General features: G+C 36.0%; 1 protein-coding gene across 1 annotated transcript in view; it reads right to left on the bottom strand.

The window, feature by feature from the left end:
- The window catches only part of DCC (DCC netrin 1 receptor), a 776,413-nt gene that overhangs the window by 69,349 nt on the left and 689,615 nt on the right, over positions 1-17,449 (bottom strand). Inside the window, 2 exon segments of the mRNA XM_073789896.1 lie at positions 2,225-2,386; positions 16,594-16,710. Of these exon segments, the coding sequence (XP_073645997.1) occupies positions 2,225-2,386; positions 16,594-16,710 (279 nt within the window).

The following is a 17,449-nucleotide window of genomic DNA, read 5'->3' as shown; positions in this document are numbered from 1 at the left end:
TTTTTACAGAAATAGAGAAAAAAATCCTAAAATTTGTATGAAATTCTGAATAGCTGAAAGCAATCCTAAGGACAAAGCTGGAGGCATCATAGTTCCTGATTTCAAGCTATCCCACAAAACTATAGCAATTAAAACAGTATAGTATTAGCATAAAACAGACACAGACCAATGGAACAGAATTGAGAGCCCAAATAAATCTCCACATATAAAAATCAACTAATATTTAACAAGGAATCCAATAATATATCATGGGGAAAGAAGAGTCTCTTCAATAAATGGTGGTGAGAAAACTGGATAGTCACATGTGAAAGAATAAAACTGAACCCCTATCTGGTACCATCTGCAAAAATAAACTCAAAATGGATTAAAGGCTTGAACATGAGACCTGGAACTGTAAAAGTCCTGAAAGAAAACTTAGACATTTTTTTGATTGGACACCAAAAGCAAAGCTAACAAGAGCAAAAATAAGCAAGTGGAACTTCATCAAATTAAACAGCTTCTTCACAGAAATAAAATGAAAAGGTAAGGGGAGAAAATTCTTACAAATCAAACATCTGATAAGTGGTTAATATACAAAATATATAAAGAACACATACAACTCAACAGGAAAAAGACAATGTAATTAAAAAATGGGCAGAGGAACTGAATGGGTATTATTCCGAAAAGGGAATATAAAAGACCAACAGATAGATGAAAAGGTGCTCAACGTCACTAATCATTAGGGAAATGCAAATCAAAACCACAATGAGATACCACCTCACATCTATTAGAATGGCTAAAATAAAAAAAAACAAGAGCTAACAAGTCTTGGCAAGGATGTGCAGAAAGGAAAACACTTTTGCACTGTTAGTAGGAATATAAATGAGTGCAGCCGCTATAGAAAACAGTATGGAAGTTCCTTAGGAAATTAAAGATTGAACAATCATATGATCCAGTCATCCCACTTCTGGGTGTAGCCAAAGGCAATCAGGATATCAAAGAGATATCTGCACTCCTGTGCTTTTTGCAGCATTATTCACAACAGCCAAAACAATGAAAAAGCTAAGTTTTTGTCCAGGATGAATGGGTAAAGAAGATGTGAGATATGTATCTAGCTATATTTATATTTATATTTATATCTGTATCTATATCTACATCTACAGCTACATCTCTATCTATCTATCTATCTATCTATCTATCTATCTATCTATCTATATTATTCAGCCATGAGAAAGAAGGACATCCAGCCATTTGCAACAACATAGACAGACCTTGAGGACATCATGCTGAATGAGATAAGTCAGACAGAGAAAGACATACATTATATAACATCACTTATGTGTGGAATCTAAAAAAGCCAAACTCGTAGAAATAGAAACTAGAATTATGTTCACCAGGGGCTGGGGGTTGAGAGAAGAAGGGAGATATTGGTCAGAGTACAAACTTCCACTTATAAGATGAATAAGTTCTGGGGATCTAATGTACAGCATAGTGATTATAGTTAATGATACTGTATTATACACATGAAAGTTGCTAAGAGAGTAGCTCTTAAATATTTTTATTACAAAAAAGAAATGCTTATTATGTGACATGATGGGGATGTTGGCTAAGGTTATGGTGGTAATCATTTTGCAATACATAAGTGTATCAAATCAACATTTTGTACACCTTAAATTTATACAATGTTAAATGTCAATTATATCTCATTAAAACTGGAAATATGCATACATAAAAACAGATGAAATACCACTCTGGGAATTTTTCATTTCCAGCAACTATTTCTTAAAGATGAAAATGTATCGCTGAACTGATTTAATAAAGAGAGCTTTCATACAGTTATTGGTTATAAGGAAAATCAATGAGACATCTTTAGTTATAACCAACAGACACTTAAATAAGAATGTTGGAGGACAGTCACTTGCTTATTAACTTCCCAGTTAACAGAACAAATTAATTTCAAGCACCCATCACATCACTGTTTTACTGAAGCAGTTAATCTTTGTTTCCCCACGACTCCCCATACTGTCAGTGCAATGGACTATGGAAAGACTCCTAGAAAATCAGTCCAAAAGCATGTACATAGGGTCCAAAAAAGCAGACGATGCTGGAAAAGAAAATTCTAGTACACAGGTCATAAGTATATCAATTTTTCCAAAGGATAAGAACACCAAAATGCTACACACTTGACAAGACATCCTTGGTATTATTCATTTGTTCTTAGTAAAAAGAAAGGAAAATGCAATACACTAACTTTTTCCGGCTCCGAAACCTCGGTCCACTGACAGTGTAGGGAACGGCACAGGCCGGAGGGTGAACTGCGGGTGGGGGTATGCACACGTGGGCGATGGAAGGATTCCTGGGTACTGGGCACTTTCTAGGGTTGGCACAGGGATGGCACTCACGACAGCTGCAAAACAAAGATGTTATCGTTAGTATGTATAATTCTATGCACGCACCTAACAAGCAAAAAGGAAACGGCTACATTTTCACATCTTCAAATCCATGCACGTCTTCACAGTACCATGTAGGTTCCTTTACTTACCTCTCTTTCCAGAAAGTCCCTTTCTTAGCTCAGAAGAGATAACTCACTCTTGAAGAATCTTACCAGGGAGCATTACCCTGAGGTTTAAAACTTTTCATGGTTTCAAACAAGGAAATGATTCATCAGCCGTCATAAAGCCATCTTAAGGCTTCCTGGCTTTTATTTAGTTTAGTTTAGTTTTTGTTTTAGTCTTTCTCCTAGGCAAGAATGATGACATTAGAAATACTGTGTTGTTCAGAAATGGAATATATTATATAGAGTGGGCTAAGAAAATGGGAATTTTCTATTAATTCCGTGAAAGAGTGTAATGCTTTGGAGATCTATAGTCTGGAGAGAGAATAGCAAGTTATAGTCTAAATAATCACACAAAGGATTTATATTTAAATAGAAAGAAAATACTTTCAAACAGCCAAAATAGTAGTACAACTTAGTGACACATTAATTTAAATGCAACTGAATGTTTTCTGTGAATACCAAACATGTTTTAAGTTATATTGACTTAAACCCACAGATGATATCTTACGCAATATTTTCTAGGTTTAGTGAGCATTGTTCCATTCCATTATTCAAATATCTGTTCAATTATATCTTATTATGAAATATTTACTCTAAGTGTAGTCAATCTCCACCTTATAAAATGTTTAGTATTCCCTACCTCTCATTAACTAAAAATAAAAATTAAGCTAGCTACGGGTATGATCAATTTCAACAGTATATTTCTGTGTATAAAATTAATGAAGTTATTTCTGTTATATACTTGATTTTTTATTTAATTATACCCTAATGTCAATTGCTGGAGTTCAGCATGCACAGCAGTGTACATTTACCAAAGGAATATCTTTTTTTTTTAATCACATCCCTCTTACGAAAGTAATTTCATCATCAAGATACAGATTATCTTGCACTATTGTTAGAAACAGATTTTAAAAACATTTTAACTTAAAAATGCAGATTAATTACATTAAATACATAACACTTTAAAATAAAAAGACTGCTTCTAGTAAACTAGCTCTTAAAACTGCATTCGAGAATTTATTTTTCAGTTTATTTATAACACTTCTTAAAGTGCCTATTAACATGTTTAATTGAAAAACGAAGTTGGGTTTTTTTCAGATAAAAAGTTTTGACTGACCGGTTTGACAATGAAGACTAACTCTTTTTTCAGTTGGTTAAGTAATGGTTGTTTTATCTGAATCGAATAAAGATACATATTAATTATTTAATGGGATAAAACATTTTTTCAAAAAATTATGTTAGTAAAGATATAAGTGATATTTCAATGTTTCCAATCCTGTCTTAGTATATTGTATTACACAAAGTACCTCTAAGTGAAAAAAATCTGTATATGTATTTTATAATTACTTTGTAAGTCTTAGTAAAGCTTTTTACTGTTGTATCTCCTAGAAAATTAGAAAGTAAGTAACTTGAATGAGTAATAAATACCTTTGAAATTTAGGTAGTTTCTAAAATTTTTACTTCCAGAAAAATTGAAGGAAGACATTATCTAGTCGTTTACTGAAATACTATTAAAAGTAACTTTGTATGAGAGTTCACAGAATAATTCTGGCATGTAATTTGGAAGGAGTTTGAATCTTTGAATGATTGCTATAAAAATCTCATTGTTATTGCACTTGCTCATACTTAATGCAAACAAGGTTTCTCAATGTTTAGATCAAAAAGAGAAAACATCGGAATAGAATTTATGCAGTAAGTAATGTTCATCCATGAATACATGCATTAGTTGCACAAAAGAAGCATCTTTCATGTCATTAAGTGATAGAATTCTAACACAATCTTATTTTATATACAATTGTGCAGAAATACTAATTGTAATGTTAACACACCGAGAAGAAAAATAATTAGCAGTTAAAAACTTGTGGTCACATAAGTTTATAATATAAATCTAACATCTCAGTTTATAAAAATATTATGTTTCAAAGAAATAAGATAGATGATCGATCAAAGATAGTCATAAAAACAGATGACAACTGTATATTCTGTGGGGAAAGTGAATTGTAGGTACTAGTTCAAGGAAAAAATGAGTGATACAACTTTTCTCTGTAAAAGGGAGCTTCCTCATGTATTTTGTAAATGGATGATGTGGGTATCTTATTGCTATGGTATTTTTATACTTTTGGCTTTATGTGAAAGAGTGGAATACCAGAAAAATTACATATTTCACAGATACTTAACTTATAATATTGTAAATGTTAAGTTAAAACTGTGTGGTGATACAAAGCTTTTCTAAATTATTTTTGGGAGGACTCGAATGAAAAACTGAGATTATTAAATGATATATAGCATCATAAATGAAGATCCTTTATAATCTATAAAATATTTTATAAAGAGTAAATTGTGGCTATACAAACATATGAACAGACTTTAGAAAAGGGAAAAGAAATAAAATGACAAGGAAACTTTTAAAAAGAATCAGAAATTCAAATCAGATACTAGCCAAAATAATTACAAATTCCCCAAAGGAAAAGGTTATAATTTTATGGTCTTTGTGTCTGTCAAAGTATGGTGCTGGAGATACTTCGTATTTTTCAAGTGAGTTAATAAGAAAGATTTTCTAGAAGTAATATTTAGAAATCTGTCATTTTAACCCATTGGAGGTTTTTCACATGGTTTGATGTATTATTTAGTATCCTGATGTGTATAGTTACTATGTTACTATAGTAATAATAATGATAATAATAATAGATTTGAATACATTTGTAAATAAGAGTCATATAATAACGTAAAGTCCGTATTCATATAACTCAAAATCTCAGTCTCTGAAGCAGTTAATTTAATGAATTCACACATCTTACTGATCAAAATGAGATCACTGCATAGTCATTAAGGTTGACTGCCAAATTGCAAAGCCTTTCCTGTGTTGACAATTTTTACTCATAAATAAATGTGACAATGATAGTCTCCTTTAGAGGCGGAAGGCACCCACTTGACAAATTACGCACCTTTCTAATCAATATTGTTATGTGAATTTAACCAATCTTTTAGAATACACTTAGGAAAAAAAGTCATAAATATCTCCTGTTTCGAGCTGAATAAATTTGAATAGAGAAACATAAAATAATTTGGCAAGCCACAGATTCTGTATAAGTTAGAAAGCTGAGAGAACCCAAGAGACTAAATTTATATTCCAGCTCCAAGTCTTTCATTACTGAAGAAAAGAAATTTTACTTTTCATGAGTTTTGCATTTTGACTACTGACCTGGGTACAAAAGGTTTGCAAATAATAGAAGTTCTTTAAAAAATAATAAATCGGTTGTATGTCTCTGCACCTCAGAAATTCTCATTCTTCTATACCCTGACATGAAATAGAATAGTCAGTATTCCAAAGCTTTGGTTTTGAAGTATTTTGATGCATGATTCATTTCTAAAACGGCACAGACACGTACCCTTACTTATAAAACTGTTGTTGTGAAACTAATCATTCGGAAATAAGTTGGATCCAACACTGTGTATTGAAGTGCATTTTGGTATTTTCCCTCCACATGTCAGTTTTGAGAGCCAGAAACACACACACATACACACACCCTCACACTACAATTCAAGGCATTCACTGCATGGCTCTGTTTATGTAAAACAGCTCAGAGAGCGATATCATCAAGCATTTTCAATAAATCTCTGCTTTGTGGCTGACTATGACTAGAAATCTGTTCCGACACAGCTTGCTGACAATTGAATTTATATGTCATACTGACACACAAAGATTTTTCAAGTGGAAATTCCCTCACCAAATTAGTTAGTGCCCTGAACAGGGCATGTTGATATTCAAAAACTTTGACAACATTTTAAAAAATGTTAGCGCTAAACGTGACTGATAGGAAATCTAAAGTAGAGATTTTATTTTTAAAGCTACAATTTTAAGAAATAAAGCTCTCTGTAGAGATTTCTCACCATGATACTTGACAGATTTGAGAGATTTGTTGAGGAGGAGAGGTGGACAAACAGAAGAGTAAAGATAATATTTTGAAGAGCAAAGAGTTTAAGTCAAATGATTTCTCATTCTGCTTCTCTTTAGCATCTCTTTATATCGGCAATGGCCTATATATACTCTGGACTATTTGGAAATGTAGTGTCTATAGCCCTTGATAAATACTCTAATTTCCTTCACATTTTCAGGTGCCCTTTAACAAGCAATTGTCACTGGATGGCCGCCACAAGTATCCACAACCTCCACCTTTAGGAAAATAGCAAACATTCACAATGACGTGTTCTGCAGTTATTAATTTTTAATTTTTTAACATCTTTATTAGAGTATAATTGCTTTACAATGGTGTGTCAGTATCTGCTCATAGTGGTAAAGAGCCCAAACTGAGGTCAAACTGCCTGGGTTCACTATCCAGTTCTGCCACTTGGTAGTGAATAAATGTCACAGCCAGTATCTAAGATACCTCCCACTGATTCCCTCCTCATGTCTTCACATCCCTATTGGAGTTTCCTGACACATTTCACCAGGGTTGGTCTGGTGACCAAAGAATGCAACGGAAGTGATGGTATGTCACTTCCAAAATTAGGTTAAATGAGATTTCTCTCTCTCTCTCTCTCTCTCTCTGATAATTCACTCTGGAGGAAGCCAGGAGTCATGTCTTGAGGCAGAACTGCCTGGCTAAATCACTCCTGTATTCCTGACCCTCAGAAGCTGTTGAAAAAAATAAATGGCTGTTTTATGTTGTTACATTTTGGGGGTAATTTGTTATGCAGTAGTGGATAACTATACATTCGCTTGAGAGGGTATCTATGCTCTCTGTTTCTTGGTTTTCTCATCTGTAAAGTGGAGCTGATCATGGTACCAACTTTATGGTGTGGTTCTGAGGATTAAAGAGATTATCCACATGGAAGTGCAGCAGGGTGAGGGGTCAGGAGTCAGCACTGTGGAAATATGGGTTATTGATATTAATCTGCTGGGTTCCTATAGATCTTCCCCAAGACTGAGCGGAATACCATTCAATAGGAAGTATTGTTAAAACAACCTTCTTATATGTCTATGACTTTGATTATGGTGATGGTTTCATGGGTGTATGCATATATCTAAACTTAGTAGATTTGTATAAATTAAATACGTACAGTTATATATATATATGTATAAGTTATATCTCAATAAAATTGTTTAAAAGTAAGTAAAAGTTTAAAAAATATGACCACTTAAAATATAAGCCAAACTTTTCCAAAGATACTGACAATTATTGCCATTATAGTTCTATTAAAATGCTAATTAGTTCTATTAAAAAATACCATCTTGGGGCTTCCCTGGTGGCGCAGTGGTTGGGAGTCTGCCTGCCGGTGCAGGGGACGCGGGTTTGTGCTCCTGTGTGGGAGGATCCCACGTGCCGCGGAGCGGCTGGGCCCGTGGGCCATGGCCGCTGAGCCTGCGCGTCCGGAGCCTGTGCTCCGCTGCGAGAGAGGCTGCAACGGTGAGAGGCCCACATACCGCAAAAAAAAAAAAAAAAAAAATACCATCTTACATTTGAAAGAGGAGTACATTAAGTTAGAGGAAACTAAATAGTGTTTTTTTAACTCAAGTTTGAACCTGAGGGAAGTATGACACTGTAAGATTTATGAGATTAGAAAGAAAAGTTCTTTCTCTGGAGGAAGAAAATAACTGGAATTATGATTATAAAATCAACCTGGTTCAAATTCTCGTTCTGTCATTTAGGAGCTAAGGGAAGGCTCTTAGTTTATCTAAATCTATCCAGCCAGCCCACTTTTCATGTGGTTTTCACACACTTTACAAGATGAGCTACGATGTGGACGTGACTGGACTAGTGACTGCCACAGGGCAGCTATGAAAACGTCCTAAGAGCAAATGTGAGCAGGGAACCTTAAGACCCTTACAGCCTCCTGCAGCCTTCACTCACTTCTCAAATGAGATATGGCTATGACGTCCAGAAATCTGAAATAGTTGTGAACATCTGAGAGTACACTTTGACACCAAGGACATCAGACAGATGAGACTGCAGGAAAAGTAGACTCTGATCTGGGGCTAGAGGACTCCTTTGAGATGAGCTTGAGGCATCACACAGCTTCCTTCTCTGCAGACCAGTGACTTTCCCAGGACACTGTAAGCCCATCTGCTTTAATCTTTTACAAGTTACCCCAGACCGCCCAAAAGACTTGACTCAGATGAGAAAGATCCTGGAAGAAAAGATAGTGCATTTTGCTGTAGAAACCTCTAAGAGGTTAGGAATTAAGGAAGAACTGGGTGACATAAATCTGAAAAAGTGAGGAATCTTCTAGTCCATCCGTGTCGCTACAAATGGCAATATTTCATTTTTTTATGGCTGACCTAGAGAACATTATACTTAGTGAAGTAAGTCAGACAGAAAAAGACAAATACTACAAGATATCACTTATATGTGGAATCTCAAAATAATACAAATAAATCTATATACAGGACAGAAACAGACTATGTCATAGACATAGGAAACAAACTTATAGTTACCGAAGGGGAGAGGGAGGGAGGGACAGATTAGGAGTGTAGGATTAGCAGATACAAACTACTATACATAAAGTATGTAAGCAACAAGGATTTACTGTATAACACAGAGAGCCATATTCAATATCTTGTAATAACCTATAATGGAAAATAATCTAAAAAAAAACTGAATCACTTTGCTATATGCTTGAAACTAACACACTATTGTAAATCAACTATACTTTTAAAAAAAAGCAACAGATTTTTTATTTTTCATATTGCTCTAGGAAACCTTTCTAAAAGCTAGAGTACCTTTTGTACTCCATCATTCAAAATTCTTCCACCAACTCTTTGTCAGGTCCCTTCTGGATTATTCCTATATCTCTGATAATCAAGCTATTTTTTGCCTTGTAAAATCCTCCCTACAAACACAATTCTGTATTCCTCATATGTACCATCTTGAACTTAAAGGCCACGTTTTGACCGTGTCTGCACAATCTTACTGACCTGCTGATTTGGATATCCAGTGGAATTAATCCAGTAATCCAGTGTAATCCAGTGGAATTACTAATCAACGAACTTTATATAAAAATCATTTGCTTGTAGAACTATCAAGAAACAACCTCTGTGCTTTCAACCCATATTTAGTAACAACTGTTATACAAAGTCATTTACACAGAACTGTGGGAATTATAGGGATACAGAAAAAATAGTCCTTCTGCAGAAATTCATAGTAACAGAAGGAATGAAATATAACGTTCAAGACTCAAAGAATAAAAACTGATCTTAATAAAGTTATCAAATATTGGTTGGAAACATATACTAATGATATCATTTCTAATGCAAATTTAAATGAGCTCTGAACTTTCTGCACCTTGCCACTGCTCCCACAGTTCTGAAGAGCTGAAAATTTGTATGCACTTGTGTTTATGGTACTAAAAGAATTGTTTGCACTTATTACTCTTAAGGAAGCATTCTTAGTCAGATGCGGGAATCCACAAGGTGAAGGAATAAATGTTCCAGAAGCCCATGGAGCTGGGACCAGTCTTAAGACACTGGCTTCTCACACCACGTATGTAACGGTCAGACAAAGATTCTGATTTGAAATCAAATATTTCAGAGGTTAGGAAACTGGACTTTCATAGGCCAGTCTCTCCCAGTGTCCATCTGTGCACAAGAGAACCTCTGGTAATACAGCACCTCAAGCTAAGAGAATTCCAGTTTTTAAAATCTTGCTTTTTCTCATGCGGCTTTATTTTACTTTTCAATAGCTTCTTTGTTTCAGTTTGAGTTCTGCAGTCAAGTGATTAAAGCAGATAGTGGGAATGGGGAAAAAAAAGAGTTGACGCCCATAGTGAATGTTCTAGAAAGCCCCCAAACCAGTAGCCATAGCAGCCTCCAAGCTATCCCCAAAGCAAAACTGTATGCTTTTCTTTGCCTCAGTCTTTTTAATAGCCTCTAGTTTAACTTTTTGAGATTTCTTGTTTTTAAAGGCGAATTTTACAGTTTTCCCTCAAATATTTACTAGGAAAGAAAAAACTGAAAAAAAAAATGGAATTCAAGAGGCTTTTACCCAGCAAAACTCTCATACAGTAAATTATTAAAACTGTACAACTGATGTGATCTTACAGGGTATCCGCTTCCGTCTACATATTCCCTAGTTCTGATTCCTCACCTCTCCTGCATTTTACTGAAGAAGAAAACACAGGTTGAAAATGGAAAGGGATTCTTTCCAAGGCCAAACAAATAGTTAGGCTCCATCGAGTAATAAAATACTGAAACGGTAAGAAAATCTACGTCTCTTCCTAGGAGGAGCCTGCATCAAAGACTACAGAACAGCCCCTCCCTCCCACCTCATCTGGGACAACACAGAGGACAATTCCAGCACCACAGCAACCTACAGGGTCAGCTGAGGCCTCCATCAAACTGCATCATCAGTTCAATATCTCCCTCCCAGCAACCCTGCGTCCTTTACCCTCACAGGTGTTATTCCTGAGGCACTTGCTAATACAGCTCCTGTTTTCCAATCTCTATTCAGCCTGATTCCTGGAAACCCAGCATATAACTCTTACTTATCCTTAAAAACTTAAGGAAAGTTATACCTGAAGCTTCTGATTTCTTGCAATTAACTTCATTTTTAGTAAGAAAAACATTTCAAATAATTCTTTGGCCATCGTAACAATACTCACTTTTTGCTACCATTTTGTAGGAAACAACACTCGACTGGGGAAATCAGAACATCCGGGGTCTTTTCCTGCCTATACTATCAGCTGGTATGCTTCTCATGGGCATCAGCTTACCTAGCTGTGAAGTGTGCTCAGGGGTAAGAAGTAGCATATGCCACATAATGTTTTCAACCATGAAGTATATTCTTAGACAAATAAACAGATTTTGTACTTCAATGAAATTAAATACCATTTCCTGTGGGTTTTAAGAGCTAAAAAACACTTCAGGTAGTTTATATTTTATCTGGTAATTACCATTTTATAGAACATGGTGCTATAGATATAGCTAGTGGGAAGCAGCTGCATAGCACAGGGAGATCAGTTTGGTGTTTTGTGACCACCTAGAGGGGTGGGATAGGGAGGGTGGGAGGGAGGGAGACGCAAGAGGGAGGAGATATGGGGATATATGTATATGTATAACTGATTCACTTTGTTATAAAGCAGAAACTAACACACCATTGTAAAGCAATTATACTCCAATAAAGATGTTAAAAAAATGAATATAAATAATATAAGGCATCTTTATCTTTAGAAAAGCAGTATACCATAGAGGCTCATAGGCTGCCCAGTTGTGTCCTGGAGTAAGTTTCTTAAACTGCTTGAGTCTCTGTTTCCTATCTGTAAAATCAGGATAATCTTACCACGTAAGAATATTGTGAGGATTAAATGAAATGATAATTAGCAAGGTACTTAGCAAGTGAATAATATTTAGAAGTTCTCAATGCTTGTTAGATTTCATTTCATTCCTCTTTCTTTCTAATCACATTATTTCCTTTCTTGTCTAATGAAAACAACTTTAACTGCCCTTAGTATACCAGAAATTTTATTTTATTCTATCTATTACTGCTAAAAAAAAGAGCCCTAAAACACTGGAGTGTTATAACACAAGGCATTCTTTTTTTTTTTTTCACACACACACACCGTATTTTATTTTTACAAGAGATAAATAGACTGACACCAAGCCTTGTAAATGGATGACCACAACAAAAGCAACAATGATTGCAATTACCAAACACGAAACACCCTCATACTATGTCATAATATTGATATTCAGTCCAGTAATCCTCCACTGCAACAGCTCCTTTACTTTGCGGGGAAAATTGATTTGTATACACAAGGCATTCTTATAATACATTTATTTATTCATCCAGTCATTCATTTGACAGATATTTATTTATTTATTTATTTATTTTTTACACTATTTATTTATGTATTTGGCTGTGCCAGGTCTCAGCTGCAGCATTCAGGATCTAGTTCCCTGGATCGAACACGGGCTCCCTGCATTGGGAGTGTGGAGTCTTAGCCAGTGGACCACCAGTGAAGTCCTGACAGATATTTAGCAAGTACCAATTTTGTGCTAGGTATTGAGTTATACAGTGTGTGTCTGTGAAGATTAATTAGATACGTTCCTTCCCTATCACATGATACACGACCTGTCAGAGGAGAGAAAATTTGGACTTGAATACCTAAGCATATGAGGCAGTACTATGTGGAATTAATGCCTCACAAGTGTTAAAAAGAAAGGCCATTCAAACACGAGAAAGGAAGCCCTCATTTCTGGATGGAATAATCAGAGAGGAAAGAATTTATGAAAGCATCAATATCTCTCTGGTCTTTGAAAGATGCATAGCACTTTGTTAGAGATAGCTACCGAGTCATTCCTAAAGGAAAAAAGGTATTCAGAAGGAAAGTCAAATAAAGGGCAATGCAAGTTTGTGGACTGGTGATCAGTCTGGCTTGGCAAGTGTCTAACACAGCAATAGGAAACTAGAAATGTAGACTTAAATCTGGTATGCTGAGGGGTTTGTCGTTTTTTCTTAGAAGGCAGTGAGGAGCCATTGGGAAAATGTATGGAGTGAAATACCATATTTAAGTTGTTTTAGGAAGAAATTTGGCAAGCAGGATACAAAGAAGTCTAGAAGACACAACAGAGAGGAAGATTAATTTTAAAACTGTTTTGACAGTTCAGGTGTGAGGACATAAAGAGGAGAATAAAAATAGGACTCTTGGGAATGGGAATAGAGCCAGGGATTCAAAAGATGTTGTGGAAGAAAAAAATAATCAGTGGGATGTGGGAACTTATTAGATAAGGAAGTTATATATGGGAGAGAAAGGCCCACAAGGATTCTGAAACACAATGATCTTTAAGAAGAAAGCTACAGAAAATTGGCACAGATAGAACTTAGTTACAAGAGCAAAGTGACTGGAAGGAAAAAAAAAAAAAATAGAGGCAGCTAAGTGTACAGTGTCTCTCTATGTGGTGAAAGGAATGAAAGAAAAAGGACAATAGCTTCACAGAGGACTGCAGCTGGGAGCCTAATGATTAAGAGAGCAGAACTCTGAAGCCAGTCCAGTCCTTCTGAGTCCAAATTCTGGCTCTGCCACTTACTTGCTGTGCGACTGCAAGCTAGGTACTTAAACTCCCAAGCCTCCGTTCTCTTATTAGTAAAACAGGCATAAGAATAGTATCTACCCCATGAGTTGAACAGTTGGCATTTATTATAAATTCCATGTAAGGTTTTACATTTATTATAGTAAAATTGAGAGCTGTATTGAAACACAGAGGAAACATGACATCCAGTAGGTAGAAAGAAAGAACCATTAGTTCGTTCATTTGTCTAAATTGTATCGAGTGAGTGCCTACCACGTGCCAACCTTTGTTCTGGGTGTTGAGGATATGAAGTGATGAAAGCAGGCAAAATCTCTGCCCTCATAGAGCTCGCTAAAATACAGAGAACAAATAATAAACAAACAAACACAATAAAGCAAGTAGGATAGTTATACACATTAATTAAGAAAACTGAAGCAGAATAAAAAGGGTTGAGAGCGACCAAGGATGATATTAGGCAATGGCCAGGGAAGGTCTACGTTCTTTCATGGTGGTGGCAGTTAAATACAGACCTGAATAAAATGAGGGAAAAGCCAAGTAAACATCTACGAAAAGAGATTCCAGGCAAATAGGACAGTAACTGAAAAGTCCCTGAGTTGGAATGTATGTTATTGTCCAAGGAACAAAGAGGAGAGCTACGTGGCTGAAACAGATTATAGAGAAGAGTAGCAGGAGACGATGTGAGGGATATGCCAGAGGCTGGATCACTTGGTGCTTCAGAGCACATGGTGAAATCACTGGATTTTGCTCTACATGTGATGGGAAGTCAAGAGGAATAACATGATCTAATTCATATATTGAAAAGCTGCTGTGTAGATAACTTACTGGAGGGTCAAGAGCTAAAGAAAAGAGAACAGTTACAAGTTTACAGCTATAGTCTATAATCTATAAGAGATGGTAGTGGCTTGGATAAGGTCAGAACAGTGGAGATGGAAAGGAGTGGTCAGATTTGGGACAGGCTTTGAAAGCAAGAACTATAGGATTTTGGTGAAAGATTGAATTTGGGATGTGAGGAAATCAGAATAAAGAAGTATGAAACTAGAGTTTTTTAACAAGAGTAAATGGATGAACAGAAAATGGATGTATTGAATGGGAAAAATAATAGGAGGATCAAGTTTGGAGTTGGGGAGAGGGAATTATGGAAGGGCAAGATTTCCATTTGGAGCATACATGGCTTGCCTATTAGAGAGCCATTTGGAGAAGGTGAGTCAATATTCTATACGGAAATTGATGTGGATTTCAGGAAGAGAGTAAACTAGGGATAAAATCTGGGATTCGTGAGCATTTAAGTGGCACATTGGTATTAGATGACAACATCTAAGAAGCTAGTGTAGATAGAAGACAGCAGCTTGAAGTCTGAGCCCTAGGGTACTCTCTGACTTTTCAAGTGAAGAACACATTCCAGGAAAAAATAGTGAGAAGCTATGTCAAATTTTGCTGAGCATTGGAGAATTGACCATTTGGTAAGAAAATGTGGAGATTATTGATAATCTTGGCAACCATGGTTTCAGTAGAGAGGGACTGTGGAAATTCATTAAACCTAATAAGGAAAACTAAAAGAGGAAAAAGTAAGTATAGACAACTTTTAAAAGAAATTTTCAGGAAAGGGGAGGAATGGGCTTCAGATGCAAGGGCAAGTGGTTTCAGGGAAGATGCTTTAACACAGGAGTTATGAGATAATGTTTATATGCTTATTGGAGTTATCAGTTATCAGGAAGGAAAACTGATGATGCAAAAAAGGGAAGGGATAATTAAAGAAGAGTCCCTAAGTGGGGACGAATGGATGTCCTCAAGGGAAAGAGCTGGCCTTACATAGGAGGAGAAACAGATCAACTCGGTTTGATGGGTAGATAAGGATGCCATTTTGAATCCTTCTCTTTTCTTGGTGATATAAGAAGCATGCTTATTAGCTGGGAGTGGGGAAAGGAGAGAGGTATCGGGAGTCAGAAAAGTAAGAATAGATATAAGACATTCATCTTTTAAAGTGAGACAATGAATGATTAAGAGAAATGAGTGGCATTTCCAAATAGATGACAGCTCACCTTGGATGTGTGGTCATAAATACCCAGTAAACAGGTTATGTGTTTTTCTCCAGATAAATTCAGCTGTTAGGGTACATGGTCAATGTTGGTAGAGGAGCTGACTTAATCAGGGTTGAGTTTTTTTAGGTGAGTATGATAGGGAAGAAGAACCAAGGGAGATGAGGGTGTTTGCAAGGAACTGGAGGTAATAACTGATGACGGATGGGAGTTGAGTTTGGATGGAAGTAAAGACATGAGGAAGATGAGGGACAATGAGAAGGTTGTGGAGTTAATGGATTGGAGGTCCAAGTGGGATTGAAAAATTTTTGGCCAGGGGGCAATAAAATAAGTGGCAGAAAGTAATACAGTGCTAGAGAAAGGGATGATAGAAACTGACATTCTGCAGCAGATGCAATTATCGGTTTAGTGTGTGACATGGAATTGATGGACTGAGGTGGGAGAGAGCTCATATTGCAGGGAATATAAAGGAACTAACATCAGATGGATTTTCTGCATGGATATTGTAATTACCAAGATTGATCATAGAGGTAATTGGAAAGAAAGTGATTCCCAGATACTAATATCTTCAGTGAATGTGGGAGTATGACAGAAAACTTTAACAAGAAGGAGGTAGTAAGTGATTATCTCAATATTTGTTTCAAGGGTACTAGGTGATTTAAGTCTGAAAATCCATGAAGGTGGTCATTAGAATAAGATGAATAATGACAAAAATTCCAACTCTTTTTATATCAATTCATATTTCTTATACTTTCTTAAATATGTATCAAGTGATTGCCAATAGACAGATCATCTGATCGCATACAACGAATACAACAATAACAGAGTGAAAGTTCTAACTTCCAAATATAAATGATATAATTTTACTACTTCTTCATTATGTCCATTTGCCCAGAAAGTTCAGGGAAAACTTAATTAGGCTTTGATAATTGATAGAGAAAAGATACAAACAGAAAGCACCTGACTGCTCCATTGTGGTACCAATTGTTACTCACCAGGATTGCTGGACTGGGCATCCATAGGAATCATGAGCTTGGCCCGGGTGGCTCGGCGTGCAGCCAATGACCTCTCCAGGGTAGACATGGAGCTCCCTGCTTCTTCTGTGTCTTGACCTAAAAGAACAACAATACTCTTGAGTATTAATGATGCAACACTTCATTTCTAGCCAGGAACGCCAATGCCTTTTTCATTTCATTGATGTTTTAAATAATAATATCTAGGTTTTTTTGTTACCCAATCAATATGTTCTCATTGTACAAACATTAATAAAATTTACCATAACCTCATTACCCAGAAAGAACCATTATTGTTTTATTTATAATTTTTGCATATGTATGTATATGTGAAAGCAAGAGAGTATCTATTAATATATTTATTTCAAAAACGGCATTATACTATACATACCGTTTTGTAGCCTTCTTTATAAAATAACATAAAAACCTTTCTCTGTCAATAAATAAGTCAGTAATATAATTTTTTTTTTTTTTCGGTACGCGGGCCTCTCACTGCTGTGGCCTCTCCCGCTGCGGAGCACAGGCTCCGGATGCGCAGGCCCAGCGGCCATGGCCCACGGGCCCAGCCGCTCCGTGGCATGCGGGATCCTCCCGGCCCGGGGCACGAACCCGTGTCCCCCGCATCGACAGGCGGACTCTCAACCACTGCGCCACCAGGGAAGGCCCCAGTAATATAATTTTTGTTTTTTCAGTAATATAATTTTTAACAGCTCCATAATATTCAATTGTATGAATTTACCACAATCTTTGCAACTTGTACTTAAGCCCCAAAGACATTAAATCTTATTATAAAAACACAGGAAATAAACTACATTCTTCAAAAGTACAGCTAGGTGTC

Source organism: Tursiops truncatus, chromosome 13 (assembly GCF_011762595.2).
Source record: "Tursiops truncatus isolate mTurTru1 chromosome 13, mTurTru1.mat.Y, whole genome shotgun sequence".
Taxonomy (NCBI): Eukaryota; Metazoa; Chordata; class Mammalia; order Artiodactyla; family Delphinidae; genus Tursiops; species Tursiops truncatus.
The sequence above is the reverse complement of the archived record's forward strand: the minus strand, read 5'-3'. Positions and strand labels throughout refer to the sequence as shown.